Source organism: Nilaparvata lugens, chromosome 8 (genome assembly GCF_014356525.2).
Source record: "Nilaparvata lugens isolate BPH chromosome 8, ASM1435652v1, whole genome shotgun sequence".
NCBI lineage: Eukaryota > Metazoa > Arthropoda > Insecta > Hemiptera > Delphacidae > Nilaparvata > Nilaparvata lugens.
In genome coordinates, this window is record NC_052511.1 from 45,474,137 (window position 1) to 45,498,901 (window position 24,765).

At 34.8% G+C, this 24,765-nt stretch overlaps 1 protein-coding gene across 3 annotated transcripts in view; it reads right to left on the reverse strand.

Moving 5' to 3' along the window:
• The window catches only part of LOC111043392 (centaurin-gamma-1A), a 264,095-nt gene that overhangs the window by 64,139 nt on the left and 175,191 nt on the right, over positions 1 to 24,765 (reverse strand). For all 3 annotated transcript variants that reach the window (XM_039434910.1, XM_039434913.1, XM_039434912.1), the window contains one exon: positions 3,127 to 3,359. In XM_039434910.1, coding sequence (XP_039290844.1) covers positions 3,127 to 3,359 — 233 coding nt within the window. The remainder of the gene's footprint in view (positions 1 to 3,126; positions 3,360 to 24,765) is intronic.

Below are 24,765 nucleotides of genomic sequence, written 5' to 3' on the forward strand. Positions count from 1 at the left end.
AATAATCTCATAATAGAGACAAAAATTAATGGTCCAAATTTCTACTCTTCAATAACAGTAAACTCATATCAATAAAGAAGTACTACTTATATAAATATAAATAACATTTTTGTACATTGAAACTCATTTAGACTGGATTCCAATCAAAACAGCAGCACACACACATTATCGACTAGAAAATTAAACGAAAAACATGTTTCTGCATAGCCAGCAAAATCGTCCTCAAGTACAGTAGGTGCTCTAGTTGAAAGTGCGCATAAGCGATGGGAAGTGGAACATTTCAAGTGGCAAGTCGAGAAGGCAGACGCGTGTTGTTTGCAGGAGGATATGGAAGACTGGGATGATGAAGAAGAAGAAGAAGAGGAAGAAAAAAAGAAGAAGAAGAAGAAGAAGAAGGAGAAAAGAGGAGTAGTAAAAGAAGTGGAAGTAGTGGAAGAGAAAGAAGAAGAAGCAGAATGTAAAGATAATGAAGAAGAAGAAGAAGAAGTAGAAGAAAATGAAGAAAAAGAGTTTGAGTTTGCGTAGCAAGGAGATCAGTAGAGTACTGGAGGCGACAGCTCTTACAAAAGGGCCACGTGCTCTTTTCCTTCCTTGTTGAAACATGTGGCATTGGGGCTGTGGGAGGGTTGCAAGCAGGACAAGGGGTGTTGTCGTCTCCTTAGTCACTTGCCAGCAGGCCACTCATCGTATTCCCTCAAAGTCAACGCAACGCAGAACGCAGACTGGGGTAACGAACGGACGAGAGCTATCAATCTGCTAGGAGAGAAGGAGACTTCAGGCTCATGGATAAGGATGCTGAGAGGAGAAAAGGGTAGTGAAAATGTACAGGAAATAGAAAAAGAAGGATGGAGAAAGTAAGAAGTGAGAATCAGGATGAAGCAGGAAAGGGAAATAATTCAGAGAAGTACAATAACATGGAGGAACTATACTGGATCGATAACTATATTAGCTTCCATGATACAAAGAAGAGAGAATGAAGGGAGAGAGAAAAAAGTATATCAAACAACAACTAGTACATGATTGAAAGTAATTGGAATTATCAGAAATGTATTTATCGTATGGCAGATTCACAACAAATATGTAGGTCATGAGTCTCAAATTCCTAGATATACACTGTATATTTTCCAAATTCTTTGAGATGTTGTGTAGTTTTCAGTCAGGAGTAAGATTCGTTCAGATAAGGTTTGTATGACCTTATTTATCTGTTCATCAGAAATGAAATGAAGGTAACAAAAAACTGGGAATGTGAAGAGTTGTTCTGAGAAGAAAGAAGAATGATTATTCATTTTAGAGGTAGCAATGTTTCAAATAGAGAAATAACGACAACCAAAAAAGAAGTACGGAAGTGGTGTTCTAAATTTAATAATACGAGAAACGTTTTAGAAGTTGGATGAGATTATTCGAGTAGTATAGTGACTATACTAGTTTAGTAACAAGTCATGTTACTAGTCTTGTATCAATTACATGATAATTTTTTTATATATATATTTTTTTACAATGAAGCACATTAAATTACACAATATTTGAAGCACAGTATTTTTTACAATAAATAGGTCGAAACATGGGTTTAAATGAGTAAATGATCAATCATAGAAAACTATGAATGTAAAATGTAAAATAAGGAGTGAGTGAGAATGTCTGGGTTAATGATGACAACACAAGAAGTGAGATAGGGAAAGGATTCCAAGAGGTGAGACAGGAATGAGCTGACTGATGAAGCAAGAAAGTTAATGTGAACATGTAATAAGGTTCAAGAGAAAAATGGCAGACGTTTGAGAAAAACTACAGAAGACGAAGAAAAAGTGAGTATGAGGAAAGTCAGAGAAAATGAGTGATGAGCAAGGTAGCAAGGGCGACTACTGACACGTACAAATACAGGAGGAGGAGGAGGAGAAGGAAAGAAAGTGTTTGGAATGCGGAAGGGGAGTGCAAACATCCGAAATTTATTTTCCACCTTGGTCCGTGCGTTTCCCTTGACATTGACCCTTGGAGAGAAAGAGCAAGGAAGATAGAGGGAGATAGAGGGAGAGGTAGTGAGGGAGAGTTTGTTGATGAGAAAAGTTTTCCGCAGAGCAGAGGACGAGTGAGAAAGAAAGCATGATGACTGTTTTACTTATTACCGGGGCACATGCTTCCACTTGAACAAACAATTCAGAGAATAGGTAGGAAACAAACCACGTGTCTCAGTTGAAAAGATGCTCAAGGTAAAAGTCGAAAGAAGGGAATTCATCAGGACTGGAGTTTCTGAGAAGTTAGTGAAACTTGTGATTGTGGGATTAATTATCTATATTTATGACATTGATAGCAATAATACTGAGAGCACCAAAGGAAATTTAAAAATGTGAAGGAGCAAGAAATGTTATTTGTTCTCAGAAATTCACTGTCCATGCTCGAACTTTTTATGGAACTTCTTCCTTCTTTTCATAGACCTTCCCCATTTGTGATGAACTTCTCACACTCGAAAATCAGTATCGCTTTTCACTAGAACTCGAGCTGACCAGGTGACAGTACTATGTTTGGGAAGTTGCTCTTATTCTTAGGACCCGGAATTACATTACAGGTGGCTATGCAAGATTGATCAAGAATTGGGATTGGTTATCACAATCTAAACGTTCCATACTTTGCCTCAGTTACAAAAAAACATTGAATTTTAACCATAATTACATCCCACGAGAAGGGATCAGATCAGAGCGAACAGAGCCTTCTTTCCCGAAAAGCCGTCTCTGATTGATTGTTGAGGTCTTTTATCATGATTAAATTTTAACAGGCTTTTATGAAACCTGATCTCAGTCATCTGTCTTCTTATCTAATACTACCTTTATTCTATAGAAGTTTCCATCATCTGAAAAGTTCTCAAGATCACAATCGGCACAAAGTGACACTTTACTGCAGCAAGATAAAAGTTTAGTCACGAACCGCAGGCGAGTGTGGAATTATTTTTCGAGTGCAGCAAATAAACTTTACGCATGTGCACACGTCTTTTAAAATACAGTGCATTAAATATTGGAAATATGATAACATTTAATTAAAAAAAATAATTGATATGATGTGAAATATCAGTTGCTAACACCAAAGAGTGAAGATATTTAAGATTATTTTGGATTATTTGTCTCTGTTAACACTAACCTGCAACTCAGGCGGACCTCCTTCATCCCTGATGAGCAGCAGATGACTGTGACCATCCAGGAGGATCTCCTTCTTGAAGCGGCCTCCCTCGGGTGACTCCTCCTGCATGTAGGAGCCGGTGAGGTAGCGGTGCACGAGCGCCGACTTGCCCGAGGACAGCGCACCCACTATGCCCAGGCGCAGGTCGGGAACCGTGCGCGACAGAGTCCATTCTTGGCTGTTCACGAACGAATCTGCAACACAAACAAGAGTAACGGTTTGTTAGTGGTTGTGAACATGAAATTTAAAGTGAACATAAATTGAATGTGTGATTGATTGAATTAAGTGTACATAACAGGAGGGTGTAGGGTACCATCATTCACTGTGCTTACCCATAGTCGAAACTACAGCCGTTTAATTGTCAAATTAAGTCCTGAGTAGAATAACGGATTAAAAATTAATGATGGAATGGGTGGGGGACACGAGTGTCATTTTCCCTGAAACGTTTGATAGTATTAGAAGAAAAGTTTGTTAGTGGCTGTGACATTTGATTGTGTACATGAAATTGAAAAAAGTGTGCATATCTTTATTGTGTGATTGGTTGATTGATTGAATCAAGTATACATGAAATTCCTGAAACTTTTGTTGGTTATTAGGAGAAGAAAGGTCTGTTAGTGGTTGTCGACATTGAATTGAATACATGAGATTGAAAGTGTACATAAATTGATTGAATCGAGTTTACATGAAATTCTTGAAACGTTTGTTTAGGAATTGGGAAAAAAAAGTTTGTTAGTGTCTGTGAACATTACATTGTGTACATGAAATTGAAAGAGTATGCTACATAGAGTGATTGTGTGATTGTTTGATTGAATGAAGTATACATGAAATGTCTGAAAAGTTTGTTAATGTTAGTAAGCATTGGATGATTGTGTGATTGAAATCGTGCATAAAGTTCCTGAAAGATCATCTATGGATCTCAAAATTGGATTGAGGTTGAAAATGTGCATGAAATTCAGGAGAGTTGAAAATAGATCTAGATCATGATTATGGTTTGAACTGTACACTGGTTGAAACTCCTGAACAACTTAATGATTTGTGTGGGAATATGAGGAGTTTGTTTGTTGGTCTATGAATTTATTATTGAAGAGAATAATAGTCATACGAAACCAACCAAAAATATGGATCATTACGATTATCTCTCAAAATTTCTCAACAATCCGTTAATACAATGGAATTTTCCCATGACATATTAATTTATACAATAGAAACCAGAAAACGTTTTGTCAAATTGCTCCAAGATTTACTATTCTACGGAATAGATTCTATGGAATGGAATTTATCAAATATTTGACAAGATTTGGAAGCCTACTTTGAATGTCTGAATGCGTTCAGGATTCATCTACAAAACTATTCCTAATTCAATAGGGAAATGTCCCAAGTAAAAATAACAATTTCAAAAGTTTCCACCTTTTCAAAACAGAAGCCCCAGCTGAAAAACAGAGCCAACCCTAGGGAGGGCGGATCATTAACAACAGAACAATTCCCCTCTCAAAAACAATGGTAACGCTGCTTTTCTTGGCAAACCTTGCTGATATTATTACAGTTTTTTGCAACTTTCAGTCTTTGTTAGTGTTTCAGGCCTACTTTCGATGTAAAAAGTTCTTAAAGTTCACAATACAGGACTACTGAAGCTGACGTAACTCGTTGAATTTCCTCTTTTTTCTTTAGAACCCTTATTCTTGTCAAATTTGGTTGACTTTTCAAGCTTCAACCATTCATTATCCAGCTTGTCACCTTTTCTTACACTTTTCGCCATCTATTATTTATTCTTAAATACAAGAGAAAATTAATTTTTTCTTCTAGATTGTTTTCTACTGTAGCGAGCAAAAACCTTCAAAAAGCACAAAAAAGGGTTAAATTTCACTTTCAAACAAAAAATTCAAATCTCCAGTTCAAAACTATAAATACAGATTAATCATTATTATTTATTCATTCATTACAAAATACAAATGCATTCATTTATTACAAATACAAATCATTCATTATTATTTATTCAGTCATCAACAAAGTCACAAATCATAAAATACAATTTGGGAGAGGACAACAGGCTTATTGATTGGCATTTCGCGAAAATGCTATTCAAATGAATTCACAATATTAATTCAAATCATTCAGGTTTCAGATTGTAAATTTCATCAATATTCGTTTTCATCAATGAATATGATATCAAGAAGCACCTCAATCATTACCAGGATATTCGAAGCTCTATGAATTCTTTTAAACAAGAACCAAGAAGATGAAACCTCATTAAAACATCTTCGACCCGCGACTCACAACAGAAAAAACCAATAGTGAGAAAAAATGAAAAGAGAAAACGTTAGTACGAAGTAAAATAGACCAAAACCAAAGTGAGTACTCGTCAGGAGAAGCTAACGAAGGCAATAAGACAAAGGAAGGAGAATAAAAACGAACCCCATTGGATGTCCTTGACTTTGTTCTGAGATGAGAATGCGGCCCTGGTTTTTGAACACTTGAACTTACTCTTGACCTCTGTGTAATAGGGACAGAAAAATGGAGAAGCGAGAGAGAATTATAAAATGGAGAGCAATGGCAAACAAGAGAGAGAAAGAAATTTCAAATTGAGAACAAAAGAGAGAGAGAGAAAAAAAATGGGATGAAAGTAGAGCGATGGTAAAGGAAAGTGGGAATAGAGAAAATAGACGAATGAGCATGAGAGGTAAAGAAAGATTGGAAAGAAAATGTATAAGAAATGAATATTAATAGAGTGAACAGAGTTACAGACTAAGAAAAAAGACAGAGAGAGAAGAGAATAGAGAAGAATGGCGAAGAAGTAGGAGAGATGGAGAGAGAATAAAAAATAAATTGTGGGAGGTTAAGAAAAAGTGTAAAAAAGGTGAAAAATGATAATTGAGATTGAAGAAGTCTGTGATAAAGAATAAGATCAAATTGAAAAGAATGTTGGAAATAACCAATAAATATACTTTACAGAAATTGAGGTGGAACATATAGGGAGGAGAAGCTTCCAGACACTGATTACGAAGGAATAGAGCTTACAGAGGAATTAGATATTAGATAAAGCTGAAAGAAAAATAAGAACGTAAAGATATAAACAATGAACAGACCTTGTGCATCACCTTTGAAAAATAGACCATGAACTTGTTGGTTAGATGAAAGGTTCGAAGTACTGATGAATGTGAGAGGAACAGGAGAGTAGAAGAGAGAGTAAAAAGAAAGAACAGAACAAAAAGTGAGAGAAATATCTGTAAGAGAGAGGAATATCTGTGAGAGGAAGGAAGTACGACTGAAAGACAAAGAGTAAATGACCGAAAGAGAAAAAATAGAGAGAAAGATAGAGAGAGAGAGCAATAACGAGAGAGAGAGAGAGCAATATTGAGAGAGATAGAATAAGAGAGAGTTCGTCAGAAAAAGAGAGAGAGATATAAAAACAGGACATCCTCGGAAATGTGGTACGTTCACTGATGAGCCCACTCGTGACCACTCAACCAAATAGGCCCAAAAATCATAAACATCCCAACCATATGGTTGTTGGAAAAATAGCCACAGTACCCCCCCCTCACCCAGTTAACCTGTTGCACGAATAAACTAAACACCACGACATTCCAACAAACAATTGTAGCTACGTTTATGGTAATTTAATTGCTCATATTGTTGTACAAGCCTGCAACCAACTATGTTCACTTGTCACTTGTGCATTTTACGTGGGCGCACTGCATATCTGGGCCCAGGCCGGAATGATTTATTAGTACCAATTGAGGCTCTTGTTCCGAGAGAGTGGAAGAGAGAGTGAGAGAAAGATTACACTGAGAGAGAAAAATATCTATAGAGTAGTGTAGGAAAAGATACAACAGTATCAAAGTTGAAATATGATATCTTATGTAGGTACTGTGTTTGTATATCGATGATTTCACTCATTTATCTCTGCCATCAAAAAGCTTAATTTAATGAGCTGATACCCAAATACGTTCAACTCATCTAACCTTGTTAGCCAAATGATCAGTTAGAACAAATTGAAAGTTCATAAATCATATCGGAGTGCTTTGATAGTGAAGCAGTCAGATTTTTTTAGACAAATTGGATTTGATTCATGAGTAATGAAGGCGATAAGACAGTGGGAGGATTTGGGCAATGAATTCATTTTCATCTTATCTATCATTATCGGTTATTACTGTCAAGATAAATTGTACTGTGAATCAAGTACATTATTGGCTATTACTGTTAACATGAATTATTGTGAATCAAGTTGACTGTATTATTAGTACATAACATGAGAGCTGGTATTCGAGAATCACTAATGGTAGAAACACCAACTCGAAAAAGTACAAGCCCCAGTAAGCATACAATTCAGAGTCGATAAGTGGATGTGGTTCATGATAATTTTTCGAAATAAACACTCAACTAGAAATTTGCTGAATTTTATAAGGTTTATTTCATAATTCTGACTGGATGTTCAGTAAAGGCACACTCAGCAACAAATATACCCAACTGAATATAAAAATTATCGGGAAAAATAGGTGATTGTTGATACTTGTGGATTGTATTACCTACACCCCATACAACTACTGTACAAGAAATGTCAACAGAAAAATAGTCATATTCAGTCATAGCTTGACTACCATTTATTATGTAGAATTAATGAGGGAAGTAAGCATTAATACAAAGTCAATTCACGAATAACCAACTATTCTCAGCTGATAATCTATGCTCATTGCTCATGATATATTGGTTGATCCTAATATTTTCTATGTGGTTTCATAGAATTAAGTATTATTAATTATTGTGTAATTTCATACATTAATTAAATTTGATACATATATTAATCTCAAGTAATTTGATACATTTTTCATAACTTACATGAGATAATAGAGAACTCTACAGAAACAATGAACTTTAATATTGTTGTAAATCTGACTGACGCAATTACAGAGAGACATGATTCACAATGATGTGAAATAAGTTCTTACAGATTGGGCAAAGTTCAAAGGAGGACTTAGGAGCTAAGTCCCCCGTACCAAAGACGGCTTAGGATTAGGATTTTGAATGGGGGGACGGGGCAGACATTAATTCAAGGCAGGACTCACCTCAGAAATACAGCAGTAGCCATTAGATAAGAGAGAAATATAAAGCCATACTGGAGGTACGTTTCCGGCCATGTCTCAGATGCTTACTAAATGCCAATGATGACCTCCTCATCCTAACTTCCTCCCAGAGGAGGAGGAGGAGGAGGAGAAGGAAGAGGTGGTGAAGAAGGAGGTGTAGGAGTAGAAGGAGGACATGGAGGAGTGGGAGGAAGATGAGGAGGAGGAAGAAAAAAAGTAAGAGGAGGAGGTAAGATACGCTACTGCATCTTGATTAGAGATCTTCGGGAACCTTCACTTCGATAAGCTCTTGAATCCACATTGAAATTCATCAATTCTATCTTTGAAAGAAATGTTTTACAAATAAATTGCTAGCAGCTGCTTTGTATGCACGAGGAGATGACTTTGACAATGTTGAATACGATCTGGGTTTCCACTAATAGAAGTTTTTACCATTTCAAAGGTATTATTCCACATTGAATTACTGTTTATTTATTAATGTACGTTGAGTGTGTAACATAGAGATGGAAATCGTTTAAACCTAGTAATGATAAGAAGCAGAGAATTGTGCAATCAATTGTAGCAGTCTAATTAATTCTTGACAATATTTTGCTATTTCCAGCATTCTATTTAAATTGGATATTTTACTCATTTCAATGTTTATTTAACGAACTTTCTTCTATTCTATAAATATTGATAACGATTCAAAGTTTGCAGATGTATTTTCAATTCTGACATATTCTTCATTTTCATAACTTCTTATCGTCAAGACCAATCTTTCTACATTACAAGGAATCAAAATCAAGTTGATCAAATTATTTTCAAGTATCAAATTTATTCTAAGACATTTATGCTAGCATTATTATCAACATCACTAAAGCAGCATTCGAAATAAGTGTCTACTTGAAAGGTTGCTGACAAAATGGGAGGGGCTTCTGACAGTAGCTGGCCTATTATTGGCTGTGGGTAGAGTCAAAGCACGTCCTATAGTAGGCGTGATGAAAGTATTCCTGATGTCCATAGAAACTACGATCGGAAAAAATTGTGTCAGCTACAGTTGTTAAGGCTGTGCAAAGGCTAAAAATAAACTCTCTACTGGTGATATTTTTTCAAAGTTTTTCGATTCGTATATCATCAACCTATCAAAATAAAAAAGTTTTCTCAGGAAAACATTTTTTTCCGATGATTACTTTTTGATATATGAGCGCCTAAAGTTTAAATTTTTGGGACAGAACATTTCAAATTCGTTGATAGATAAATCCATGAGATTTAGAGAATACATTGTTAATGGTATTGTTGATCTAGTGAAACAAAAATTCTCTGAAAATATCAATTTTTGAGAAAGTTATTCAATTCACCAAAAATGACCAAAAATAACTCAACAAAAAGTTATTTTTGGTCATTTTTAGTAAATTGAATAACTTTCTCAAAAATTGATATTTTCAGAGAATTTTTGTTTCACTAGATTAACAATACCATGAAGAATGTATTCTCTAAATCTCATGGATTTATCTATAAACGAATTTGAAATGTTCTGTCCCAAAAATTTAAACTTTAGGCGCTCATATCTAAAAAAGTAATGATCGGAAAAAAATGTTTTCCTGAGAAAACTTTTTTATTTTGATAGGTTGATGATATACGAATCGAAAAACTTTGAAAAATATCACCAGTAGAGAGTTTATTTTTAACCTTTGCATAGCCTTAAAATCTCTTCAGACGTATATTCGAATATATCTGCAAGTTAATAACTCTGAATAAATGGATAATATAGCAATGTATTTGATATTGGAATAATGTATTCGATTTTTCATTTGCATTGAGCTTACTATTTTTATGTTGTTATGAGTGAACAGTTATTACAATTTAAATGCTATTAATGCCAGGCAGATAAAGAGCAGAAGCAACATGGTTCACTTATTTTGATTACACTCTAGAAATTCTTATCAATATTATCTACTATCAAAATGTTTTACGATCTCTATGGATTCATCTATAATTTTTTTTTCATTGATAGTTGAATTGATAGTTTTTCATCATTTTATAAATAATTCATCTGACATTAATTTGAATGAGCATATTGTATGAGAAATAAGATTAAGCATGTATTTTTTCACTGACATCTACCTGTATCATCAATCATCGATGCTGTTACAATACAAGATTTATAACAATAATTGCGATGATTCCAATAATAATAATCAGAAAATTGATGAGTTTTTGTTTAAAAACATGATTGAATTTCAGCATAGCGTGATAATTTCTATCTACCTGCCATAAACACACGCAGTTGGGAATAGCACTCAAACTACAATTATAATTAGAATGATTACTACTCACCAATATACAGTTGAAAATCGTTTCTGTAATTATTATTTCAACTTCATTACCTACTTCACGTTCAAGAAGAACTGACAACAACGTAATTACATTTCAAATAATTACCGGTCTTTTTAGGTAATTTGTTACATAGATAACACGAACGATCTTCCTCCATACTGTGAATTCAATATCAATTAACTACCACAGGAAAAATGTATGTGACCTTGCATGTGAGAGGGGACTCTCCACTTGATTTGACTTATTCATGTTTAATTACAGTATTAATGTAATTAGTGGTTATTTGGAGAGCAGAAAATGCATTCTTGTAATAGACATTACCACATAGTTTTCCAACCAAGGTTCATGCTTTATTAGTCAGTCAAAGTTTTCCTACATTTTGAATTTGGATAAATGACTGAACATATCTATTTATTCTATAAGGCAAAACTTACAGCGTATACAGAAATAAGTGTAGATTATTTTTACATGGGTGAATATTCAAGTATTTCTTACCATTTAAATTCTTGAACATGCATTTTACTAGGTGTTCATGACTATCAGAAACCTTAAAAATGGATAACTGAACTTGGAAAATGGAGATATACGTTCTTGAATACCATTTTCTACCTTTAAAAGTTATATTCTTATATTTCAAATTCAACTTTCAATATTACTAACAATCAAAATTATGAAATAAAAATTGAATTCTATTCCCTGGAAATAAAACCTTGAAATCAAGCAAGTTTCATAATTGAAGTTCAAATTAACACAAAAGTTCTTGCACAATAAATTTATAGAGAAAAACAAATTGATAAAAGTTATTTGATAATGGTAGGCATAACATCATAAAATGACACTCCTTAATTTTGAGCAGGAAATATGATATGTCTGAGAGCTAGAGAAATAAACTAAAATAACGACTTAATATTTTTTCGAATCGAATAAAATCTCTACACAATTATTTAAACAGATTCGAAATGATTTTATCACAACAGGATCGTATTCTTTCTAAGGAAATACGACATATAAAATCAAAACAAGTTGAAGGATTAATAGTTACTAAAATTATGAGCTTAGAACAAAAACACAGTCTATAAAAACAAAACAAGTTTCCAGGATTTATGGTTGCCGAAAAACGGATGCATATGGAAAGAAATTGGAGGAAACAGATAACATATAAGGGAAAAGCTACGTTTTAATTGTCTGCCTCTGGAATTCCACGTGTTATCCCAAACCTAAATAACCGCTTTGAGAGTAGAAGGCCTTCACCAAAAAAGCTCACAACGGTACAAACGGAAATCGCAGGTTGGAGAGGGGGTCCATGCAAATGAAAGTGGATTTCATTACGGTGAGGTTTATCAAATAAGCGGAATAACAACACTGGAAGCGCTTCCTTTGTGCTAATTAGACAGAGGAAAAAGTTGAACTTTATAATTAGGCTGGGAGTAATGTTCCTCCAATCCTAATCTCCATACGTCGGTTTGTACAAGTAACGAATTGAACAACCACAGAGAGGTCGGATTTATTACTTCTTGAGAGATGAATAAAATTAATGTGAATTGGTGAAAGGCCTACCATATCTGGACCAAAAGTCTAAAAATCAGTTTTTATTTCAGTGTGAAAATCCTCATAATTTGGTGAAATGCCTACCAAATATGGACAAAAGAGTGTAAAAATCCTTATAGTTAGGTGGAGTCCCCAATACATATGGACCAAAAAGTGTTAAAATCCTTATAATTTGGTGAAATCCGTGAAACATTTGGAACAAAGAGTGTTAAAATCCTGTGGTGCTTGTGACTTCAAAGACATTTCAATTATCATCTACATGGAGGAGTTTGATTTCCTAGTTACTCACTAATACCTCATGTTGGAGAAGACGAATTACTAAGTACGCAGCTTATTACTTACAGCGAATTACTTAATAAGCAGCTTCAAAAAAAGCACTGTGAGAATATTCATTCAAATAATAACATTCACATTATACCATTATTATCAATTCAAACTTCTAATGATAAATTTTTGGTGATCGATCAAGACTAGTCAACATTCATCAATATAGTTCATTGGTTATTTATAATTGACTGAGAATTGGCTGGGATAATACAAATCATAAATTAGTTATAGATCCTATTATATTGAGCGATCAATTTCTGTATATATGGTTATTTATGTCCAACGGATCTCGAAAACGGCTCTAACGATTTTCACGAAATTTGGAACAAAGTAGGTTTATTATATAAAAATTCGATTGCACTAAGTCTCAACCCTGGGAAAACTCGCTGAAGGACATGAAAAGGATAATAATTATTCATCCTTTGAAAAACACATGATAATTTCGTCGTCTATCGATAAATGTAGATGTGAGTGCCTGTGTGGGAGAGAGAAAGAATTATGTTCAGCTGTTCAACTATTTGCAATCAATCTAGAAATATTTATCTAGAAATTTTAATCGACTTGATCAAAATAATCTGATTTGTTGAAATGACATAATATATCATTCTAAATTAGAGTATATCATAATTATTTTCAAAGTTAACCATTATTTTACAGTTTTAAGTGATTAGTGAGAGTTATTTTATCATTCAATTTGGTTTGTATACAATCTAAATTAGAACATTTCTTTGTTCGAATGTTTGGACTGAAAATTGGACCTGAATTCAAGTGTATGGAACATAACATACTTTTTGGACTATTAATAGTGTATAAATCAAAATTCGGGGAAGAAACAGTTTTGGGCTGTGCCTGTTAGTCCTTCCCCAATCAATTTGAAGAATTGTGTTCTGTTTATCAATAAATAAATAACGAGCGAAGCTCGGTGCTCCGATATTCTGGATTATGGGACGAATGATAATGGGAGATAAGGAAGCCTGAAGTATGAGATGAGAAACCCAAATGTTGCCCTACACAAACTACAGATGCATTCTGACAAATACGTTCACACATCAATACATCTTGGCCTACATTTCAAACATCATTCTTCCACCAGCCTCCCAAACCTACCCAACTTCACACATCATTCTTTCACCAGCCTACTAAACCAACCCAAGTCACACATGCTTCTCCACACATGTCACAAAACGTTACATTCTCGCCGACTACACAAGTCAATACTCCAACCCATACTCACTCGTGCACTACTCTCTAGTGTGAGTCACCTCGAACTGTCCGTATTGTTTGAATGAGTGGCGTTGGTGTTATTTGTAAGGTATGCTGACAATCGACAATGAAATTTCACTCTAGTCAAAACACAACATCTTCCCCGCGAGTTTCAACAAGAAAAGTCAATAGCAACTCACATGGGAGGTGGATGAACACATGGATCATGTATGTCCTGCAGTATTCTCAAAACTGTACAACCCATATACGAGTATGTATCCATCTTTATGCACACATCTACATCTACATGTATCCAACCCATCAGGTCTATAACACCACCAATATGAATACAACCTATATAACCTAAACTAAGTACATAACCAAGCTATGTATTCATATAACATGGGGACGATAGGTAGGACGTTATTCTCCAAACATAGGAGGTTAGATAGTGGGGTTGGGGGTATATTCCTTTCTCTACCCAAGGGTAGACTCTCTACATGTCTGATCCGTGTCAGAATATATGTTACGACCAAACTTCAACGTGGCCCGATAAGCCATGCAGGTTCCAAGTTGCATCTACCTGTCGAGAGAGAGAGAGAGAGAAAGTGTGAGAAATCGGGAAAGCGGGAGAGAGAGAGAAAGGGGGTCGATAGGGCTTTCCAAATACATGTACGACGTGCCCTTACAGCGTTGTAATCAGCCCTTACAACTGGCCGCTCTATTAATAATTCATGATCCGATGCAAGATCCACCCAGAATGGACCTGTCTTTCAAAGGGGGCGCCGACTCAGGTGAAGCACTGTTGGACAATGGTTTCGAAAATTGCCTCAGAGATAAAATTGTCGTAAAACTACTTCGATAGTGCTCTAAGATCTGTAGAAAAACTTAGTTGTGGTCCAAAATCTCACCCACGGGATCCCTGAATGCTCGTAAAAAGGTGATATGTGATGACCTATGGTAAGAATTATCAAGAAAAAACTTCTTGATAAGTTAGGGAAGGTTTTGTGTCTACGAAACCGTCACAATAAACTTGTTTAGAAGATGGCTACATGTCGGTAGATCAAGAGAGAATCAAAAACATTTTGTTGTTCACTGAATATTTCAACAGTTTCAATAAGCAGAGAAAATTGAAGATCTGACAATGTACGACTTATATTTGGAAGAACGTTCAGAATATTGTACTTGGAAATTATATTTAACGCCTTTTTGAATGCCTACAAAATTGTCATAAAACCCTTTGAATAACTCGAAAAATATCATGAATATGGGAAAATTCTAAAATTATATATAATGTGACAAAGAAGAATGAGAAAATCATGAATCTCTAGACTTCTCACATTTCCCTTCTCCATTATACCACGTCAACATATTTTCATTGCTTTTGAACATAGGGATATAGTCTGTAAAACATTTTCAGTACTAAAAGGGCACTAAAAGCAGTTTTAAGGTTGAAGGATATTTCCAGAGGTACCCTTGAGCGTAATTGGACTGGATTGTTCAATATTAGGCCCGGCCCCAGGGGTGGGCGGACCGGGCGGCCGCACAGGGCGGCAGATTTTTGGGGGCGGCAAATTTTAAGGAACGGAAAATTTTTAGATGCAAATAAAAATAAATTCAATGTGAATAGTAAAATTTTATAAGAAGCTTTTCCAAACTCAAGCTAATGAAGACATAATTATATCTAAGATCAACAATTTCCCATGAACATCTGAGTGGTCTAGCGAACATTAATAGCTCAGTCTCTAGATCTTGAAGAACTGGAGAAGGAATTTTTCCATGCAAAGGTCAGACGAGTTCTACTTAATTGAACAAGTGTGTTGAACAAACTCGTGTTGTAGCAATTGTAGTTTTGATTACTTGGCAAGTTAAATAGGCCCAATACTCTGTTGCAGTCTCTTGATTTGGAACTACCGTCTTAATTATGTTTTCTTATTTTGTACCGTATCTGTTCCGAACATAAAAACAGTTTAATCAGATATTTTGTGTTACTGTTCTAGTCCAGTTAATCAAAGACTATAGAATGAAAAGTTTGGAACACAATTTTCAACTCCACAGCTCTTTTAAGGATAGTAAGAGGATTAACATATCAAAAGTCCTCACCCCTACATCATGTGCTAAAGGATTGAAAGGTGGATTGAAAGTACCATTTTTTCATTTTTCTCATATATCTCTGAAACTATGCATCTTATGAACATTTGTACACTGTACAAAATTGAAGCTCACAAAATTATTACCAACAAGTTTTGTTCTCTACATTTTCTTCATATATCTCATAGTTTCTGAGATATCCGCTCTTGAAGGTGAGACATTTTTTTGAAAAAAACACTTCTGCCTCCAATTTTTTTCATATTTTCGGCCTTATAATTTTTGAACGATTGATGAGAAAAATCCGTGCTGATTATAAGCTGACGGAGCATTTAATTATCTTCAATTTGATGTATATTTTCACTATTTTACGCATTTCCCTACAACTGTTGCAGCAGTTTTAGTGTTGAGAGTGAAATTTTCTGTTCAGCAACAATAGATCAGTTGACAATGAAATTTGAAGGGAATGTTTGGAACTCAATTTTAGACTTTGCAGCTCTGTTGACACTAGTTTGGAGGTGAGCATATCAAAAATCCCAACCCATACATCATGTGCTAAAGGGATGAGGGTGGTTTGAAAGTTGCATTTTCCACTTTTACTTACATGCACTTCCATGCATTTTCCACTTTCACTTATATCTTGGAAAGAATGAGTTCTATTGACATAATCATCCACATAAAAATGAAGCTCAATGAATTTCCTACAAGTTTTGTTTTGTAGAGGTTTTCAATAAATATGATACTAACTTTTCGAGATATATATGTTCTAAAATGATTCTTTCTCAAAAACCCAGTTTTTCTTCCATTTTTCGCTCTTTCAAGTCTTTTAACTTCTCAACAATTGATGAAAAAAGAATGTGCTAATTACGAGATTTTAGAGCATTAAATTATCTTCCATTTCATGTATAATTCGACTATTCCAAGCATTCCTATACGACTGTTGCAGTAGTTTTAGTTTGAATGTCTTGTTTGGTAGGAAGTTTAGAAACTCCCCCTGTGTTCAGTTCCGCAGACGTTCCAATACGTCTGGTACCAATAAGTCCCAGGTACTCAATATGGATGTTCATACTGAAGCACACTCCAATTTATGATCACAGAATAGTGTGATATTCGAAAAAAGTCACTTGTTGCAAATCTTGATATTTGACTCTCAAACCTAAAACTGCTGGAACAGTCATAATAATTATTGGAATGCGTGATATAGTCGAATTATACATGAAATGAATGATAATTTAATGCTCTACAATCTCGTAGTAAGCACATTCTTTTTCCATCAATTGTTGGAACGTTATAAGAATTGAAAAAACGAAAAATGGAAAAAACTGGGTTTTTGAAAATGCATCACTTTAGAACATATATATCTCAAAAAGTATCAGATTTATCAAAATCCTCTACCAAACAAAACTTCCACCCTCAACACTAAAACTGCTGCAACAGTCGTAGGTAAATGCGTAAAATAGTGAAAATATACATCAAATTGAAGATAATTTGATGCTCCGTCAGCTTATAATCAGCACGGATTTTTTTCATCAATCATTCAAAAATTATATGGCCGAAAAGATGAAAAAATTGGAGGTAGAAGTGTTTTTTCAAAAAATGTCTCACCTTCAAGAGCGGATATCTCAGAAACTATAAGAGATATGAAAAAGTGTAGAGAACAAAACTTGTTGGTAATTCTGTGAGCTTCAATTTTGTACAGTGTACAAATGTTCATAAGATGCATAGTTTCCGAGATATATGAGAAAAATTAAAAAATGGTACTTTCAAACCACCCCCACCCCTTTGGCACATGGGATAAGGGTGAGGACTTTTGATATGTTAATCCTCTTACTATCCTTAAAAGAGCTGTAGAGTTGAAAATTGTGTTCCAAAATGTTCCCTCCATACCTTTATTCAATCATTCGTTGCCTGCACTTATTCCTCAATATTTATATTTATCAAATATTTGTTTAAATGTCATTTTTAACTTGAAAAGCTGATAACCTTCGGGCAAATTTTTAAGTAAACAATTATAAGACGGAATACCTGGTGGTGGGGGGGCGGCGTTTGCCGATTTCGCCCAGGGCGGCAAAGTCCCTAGGGCCGTGCCTGTTCAATATAAAGCTAATTTATCACCTTCAGGGTCGATCAATCTTCCAGTAAAAGTTCAAAAATCTTTTGGATATCCTTCCATTATGTGGGAGAACGAACTTGAGTTAGGTACGTGAGATAAAGTGTAGAAAGATATATTTTTGATGAATGATTGGAATTACATGAGTGGAAGTTCGCATGTATAATGAGAAGAGAGGTGTTTATCAATACTGTATTCAGGTTTTTCTGAAGACAGTGCCTGTATGAAACTTACACCGATTTTCTTATTTCTTTGATATTTGTTTTATTTCTTCTATTTTGAGAGTTCGAATCTGTTGAAAAAGACCCTTAAGCTAGTTTCACATTCATTCGGTTCGTTTCGTTTTCGATTCGTTTTCGGCAAATTCCGATAAGTGTGAAACGGTAATTCGGTTTGAATTCGGTACCGAATAGCAACCGCATAGCACCGAACGCCCCCTCGACACGAATAGGCTTCATCATATTCGAATTCGTTGCTAGGAAAACGGGAAAAAGCAAAGTCTTTTTCGCCACACTTGGATGTAATGAGCTGGTTTACGTGCGTCATATGGAGGCCGAAAGTGATTGTTTTCCGACCAGGCCGGTAAAACTTTACGGCCCTAGGGCTGTAAAATGACCTTGAATAACAGCTGATCGTGTCCGATCTCACAAAAATCATAGAGAGATAATCTCATAATGACTGTAATAATCTATATAATTATGTATCGTGAATCGCGGTATTATGTCTATAATAATATATTTTATAAATTACTGTTTCATAATTTAATATTTATTATTGTGTTTTTGATATCAAACATAGAATACGTTGATATATCTCCATAGCCTCAACAATATAATGTTGGCTACATTGTCCATTGTCAGAAAGGTACGTATCGCAAGTATTTAAAAGTGAAGAATCGAATTTGAATTCAAAGTACAATAATTGTATCAATATTTAAAAGTGAGGTAGAGTACCTAATAATTGTTTCTTTTTTATTATCGAATTCCACTTCTTAATGCAATACAATCAACAATAATAATAAGCAAATACAGCACAGATCTGAAGTTAAGGTAAGCCTACTGGTAAAACTCAGCCTTGACTGAAAAATTCCTAGTAATTTTTCCGTAATTCATTATTAAAACTTTTAGATAATTTTTCTCAATATTAAACCATATAGAGAAAACATTAGGCCCACTCAAGATTGAATCTTCGAATGTTTTCTCTATGATTTAACTATTTTCAGAGCAATATTTTGTTGTGAAAATGCCAGCAAACCGGCTTCAAATTTGCGCTATACTCTATTATTATAGTAGCCTACATAGCCTACGTTATCTGACTTAATTCAGAGTGAAAATTTTATTGTGAGACAGATAATAATATTAATTTTAATAATATAAGTCATGAGCCAAAGTCTGTTGTACGGTACGCTTTTTAGAAGTGAAGTAAACTTTTTTAGAAGTCTAGTATTACAGTATTACGTGTATGCTAAGGGTTATCAGTCAGGCATCAACGTTCAACAGTACGGAATGGCCGAGAGCATAAAGGCGTAACACATCAGTCAGAACTCAAATCTCAGTGAATAACAAACATGATCTAGGTTCGAATCTCGGTCAATGACTTTATTTTTTGTCGATGAATTTCGACTTTTATTACCTATTTTTTATATTAGTTACCGTAATTTAAATTTCAATCAATTTTTTAGATATATTTTGAGACAAAACTGTGAAATATGCAATTATATTAATTTTTTCATCACATTATTTCAAAATAGTAATGAAAATTCTATTCATCCATCTATCCATGATATTCGAACCTAGATCATCTAGGTTCGAATCTCGGTCAATGACTTTATTTTTTGTCGATGAATTTCGACTTTTATTACCTATTTTTTATATTAGTTACCGTAATTTAAATTCAATCAATTTTTTAGATATATTTTGAGACAAAACTGTGAAATATGCAATTATATTAATTTTTTCATCACATTATTTCAAAATAGTAATGAAAATTCTATTCATCCATCTATCCATGATATTGCACCGGGCGCAAACCTCGCGCCTAATATTAATAGTATAAAAATATGGTCATTATTGTAAATTATTAATAGTAATATTGAAATTAATTGACAGTGAAAGTTGTCATAACCAAGATTCAAACTATCAAAATAGGCTGTTTGATTTTTATTTATTTTTAATTTCTTATATATTGGGAAGTTTTTTTTGGGTGTGGCGAAAAATAGCGTTCGCACCATGGGCAAAAATGTATTTCCGGCTCTCAATCTTTTCTAGTCCTCGGCCTACGGCCTCGGACTTAAAAACCGATTTCGAGCCGGAAATATCTCATTTTCGGCCCTAGGTGCGAAATATACTATTACACACGCTTGCCTTTTTTGTTTTTATTTTAAACTGATATCGTGATTATCTGTTTCAAAATTTTCCAAGTCAAAATCATATGGTCAATTCATTTCTGTTAGTTCACAGGAACATTTCTTTCTCAATGAATAGTTTGCCATAAAATATGAAAGATATAAATTAAAACTCAGGGAGAATTTTTATTCTTTTATTATTTATTTTATTTTTCCACGAATATTACATGATTTCATCAATGGAGAGAAGAGATGAAGTTTATATACCATGTGTCAAAACAAGAACAAATTTTCAATTCAAAAAAATCATCTCTCTGAACATCAAAAATTAACAAAATTAAAAAGAAACTATTCAAATAATTCACAATTTTCAATTTATTTTAAAATTTTGTTGTTCAAGAAATAACATATCACAATTTAACACAAGCTGTTATATTTAAATATACAAGCATGAACTGTGAAAATCCAGACACAGCTGTGTTTGAGAAGAAAATACCTAATTGGAACCGTACGAATTAAAACCTGACATGTATGAAAGCCTCATTCGTTTTCGGTAACGAACCGAACCGAAAACGTACCGAACCGAATGAAACCGAAAGCGTGTGAAGCTAGCCTTATTGAAACTAATTTATTTTCACTGAATTACCTACATCAACCAGTATCAACCACAATCAATCATACCTAATAGCAAATAAAAAACAATCTAATTGAAGAAACAATCCCATATTTCTATGCTAATATTTTTAAAACATAATGTTAATCTCGGTTAAAACATAATGTTGATCCCGGTTGAAGCATTATGTTGATGTTGATCCCGGTTCAAAATGATTGCTCTCTCTTGGTGCAGCCCAGCATTAGACAATCACTAGTAATTCCTGTTCCACAATATACACCCACTACTGACGAGATCCCCGTTACCGTAATCGCCACAAAACAAAAAAGGTACATTCACGTACTCACGAATCCATCATCACGTCCATCATAAGGTGAAATCATCCTACACCTCATACTTTACTCATAACAACAAACAATTTTGAAAATATCAGAGCAATTTTGCTTGGAACATACTGTAAGATAGCCTGTAAAACAAGCCTGCCTCAAACATTTCAACTAAACAAGTTCAAACCACAAAGAAAACATCCATAATTTTATCCCCATCATTCCTCTGTTCTATTCATATTTCTGGTCATTCCAATTTTCTATGAATTCCTCAAGTCCTTTCCTCTTTGTTAAAGTGGATTTTAGTTGCACTCATATTGCTGCAGTACTCTTCTCTTTTATAACGATTCTTATTTTGTCTGTTCTTATAATCAAGAATCATCCTCCAGGAATAAAAACCGTTCCACAAACTATGTACATAATTCAATTTTATTACAATGTGACATGATAATCATATTATACATATTCATTATTTTTCTTGGATCCTCCCCTCCAATTTTATGAACTAGCCACCTTATTGCATTTTATTTTGTTCATCTTCTTTCATACTTCTTCTTCCCTCTTTTCATTACCTTTTTCATTCTTCGTATCCTTATGGTTTTCTATTCATCTGAGTCTTATTTTCCTCCTTTGCAATATTATCTCCCCCTTCTTCTTCTTTTTCTTCTTATTTTCCTTCTTTATCTTTCTAAATAGTTACATTACATTATTATCATTATTATTATCGATATTGAAATTGCTTTCAATCGTAGAATATTTGGCAATACTGTCAAATTAGTTTATAAGCCAGAGTATATTGCAACTAACATGAATGAATAACTCCAATCCAACCAAATCTTTTTTCTTCATCGTTCCCTTCAATTCCCTTGCCTCCAATCTTACTTACTAGAAATCTTTCACTAATCTTACTCTACACTTATCTTACTTCGATTTCGTCTCCTATTTAGTAGGCTACACTCTTTCACAGAGAATCAATGTACTTATCAAGACACGTGACTCCTTCTGACTGAAAAGCCCGTTGTTCCTTGGGTCTCAACCTCAACTGACATCACCGACAATACAGTAATTTGTGGTAGACTCTTTACACTTTTGGTCAAAAGAAACCTATCCATGTGAGAGAAAAAGAGAAACATCCCAGCAATGTGTTGGGGCATTGAGATTTAAGAAAGAAAAGAGAGAAAGAACACAGCATAGTGTTGAGGCTTGAGCTTGACCGGTGAAGAGGCAAAATAAAACACGTGCAAGAAACCGAATCAAATCACCACAATATTTCCACTTAACCCCCCTCTCCAAAAACGCTCCCCCACCGGAATCCTCCAATTTCCCCCACGTGTTTTTGACCCGCTCACAAGCTGCCATCCCTCTTTTGTTTTGGAGAATTGTATTTTTGCGGTTTCCGAAATAATACACCTTCATTCTTCCTCTATTCTTTGCTCTGTTCCCCCGGGTCATATCGTTTCTTTCTTTCCATTTGATTCTTTCAATTCTTTTCTCTTTTCTGCCAGGTGCTTTCAATTTACCTCGATCTTTTTTACCACATTTCTTTCTAGTTTTCATCTTCTTCCCACTCTTCCATTCCTCTCCAATTGCAACTCGTTCATTTCAACTTTTTATTTTTCTCTCATTTATCTTTCTTGACTTCTATTCTACTTCTTCTCTCAGACAAGTTATTTCTATTCCTCACTCACACACCACACACACACACACACACACACACACACACACACACACACACACACCACACACACACACACACACACACACACACACACACACACACACACCACACACACACACACACACACACACACACACACACACACACATACATACACACACACACACACTCTCTCTCTCACGATCTTCCACTACTGGATTCCTTCTCGCTTACCTCCACTTGGACCCGATTCTTCCACTACTGGATACCTACTCGCTCTATCTCCACTTGGACCAGATCTCCCACTACCAGCTCTTCCTCAATCTTCGTCTTATTCACCATTAGGATTATTCATCACCGGAACTCCACACATCTACATCTTATTGTGTTTAGTGAATTTTGTTTTGAACTAGTGCTTTAAATAGTGAAGGGAGCCGAACTGTCAAGGCATGCTGAATGCACTCGAATCAAGAGACTTTTTCTTTTAGGTTAAGTTTTATCAGTTTCATCCCCATTTTCCCCGTCATGTGTTGTTCTGAGGTCGGTTCACGATTGGTCTGCTGCTTCCATGATGCCTCTCACTGACACGTCAGCTCGCTCGCCCTCAAGTAGGTATGATTATTTCAATAATAGTAATAATGACGCAGGTATGTTTCTAGCAAATAAGCTCCACTCTTTCAAAAAACTTTTCAAGGCTGCTCACCTTAACGTACAATCCCTCAGTTGCCACATTGATGAACTCAGAGCAATCTTCCGTTTTCAGGACTTCAATATAATCGGAATTTCCGAATCATTTTTGAAGCCTAGTATTTCATCAAATTTTGTTGCATTGCCTGGATATAATCTTTTCCGGAATGATAGATTAAATAAAGCTTGTGGGGGTGTAGCAATTTATGTGAAAGAAGGTATCAAAACAAAAGTTTTAATCACATCTAAACAAGAGTATTGTTCCAGACCAGAGTTTATGCTACTTGAATTATCCTTATCTAGTACTGATAAATTACTCGTTGGTATCTGTTATCGCCCACCAAAAATAGGTCATTTCACAGATTTCGAAAGTGCCTTGCTTTCTCTTATGCCTTGTTATAACCGTATACTAGTTATGGGGGATATGAACACCGACTTGAACATGACAAATCGTAACTTTGACTACTTTCAACTGACTACAATTTTCCAATGCCTAAACATGACTATTTTACCTCTCGATCCAACTCATCATACTAATGAATCAGCCACACTCATTGACCTTCTCATTGTTAGTGATCCCAATGAGGTTGTTCAAGCAGGCCAAATCTCAGTCCCAGCTATTTCTAGACATGATTTGATCTACTGTGTACTTTCCCATAAGATACCCAAGCCAGAACAGAAAATTATCACTTATAGAGACTTCAAAAACTTTGATGAAGCCGCCTTCCTGACTGATGTGGCTCAGACTCCATGGCATCAAATTGAAGCATTACCCTCAGTTGATGACATGGTCAAGACTTTCGAGAATTGGACTTTGACTTTGTATGACAAACATGCACCTTATGTGACAAGGAGGATTAATAGAAAACGACGAGTACCGTGGATGACTGAAGACATACTTAAGATGATGGGACGTAGAGACAAAGCACATAGAAAATTTAAAAAGACATTTGACTTGGACAGTTTGATAGAGTATAGGAGCCTTAGAAATAGGGTTAAACAGGAATTACGGAACTCAAAGATTAGGTACTTGAATTCATTTATGACAAACAATAGACAAGACTCTAAATCACTTTGGCAGGGAATAAAAGAATTCGGGCTTGGCAAAGATAAATCGAATCCACAAATTGACTTACCATTGAATAATATAAATGACCATTTCGTTTCACACTCTAACCAACGCGACGAAGTTATCATTGCTAATCACATTGATGATCTTGAAGAGCAGGTTACAAACTTAGATTTACCGATCACTGATCAATTTCATTTCCATCCAATCTCAGAAGAAGACACTTTCAGAGCA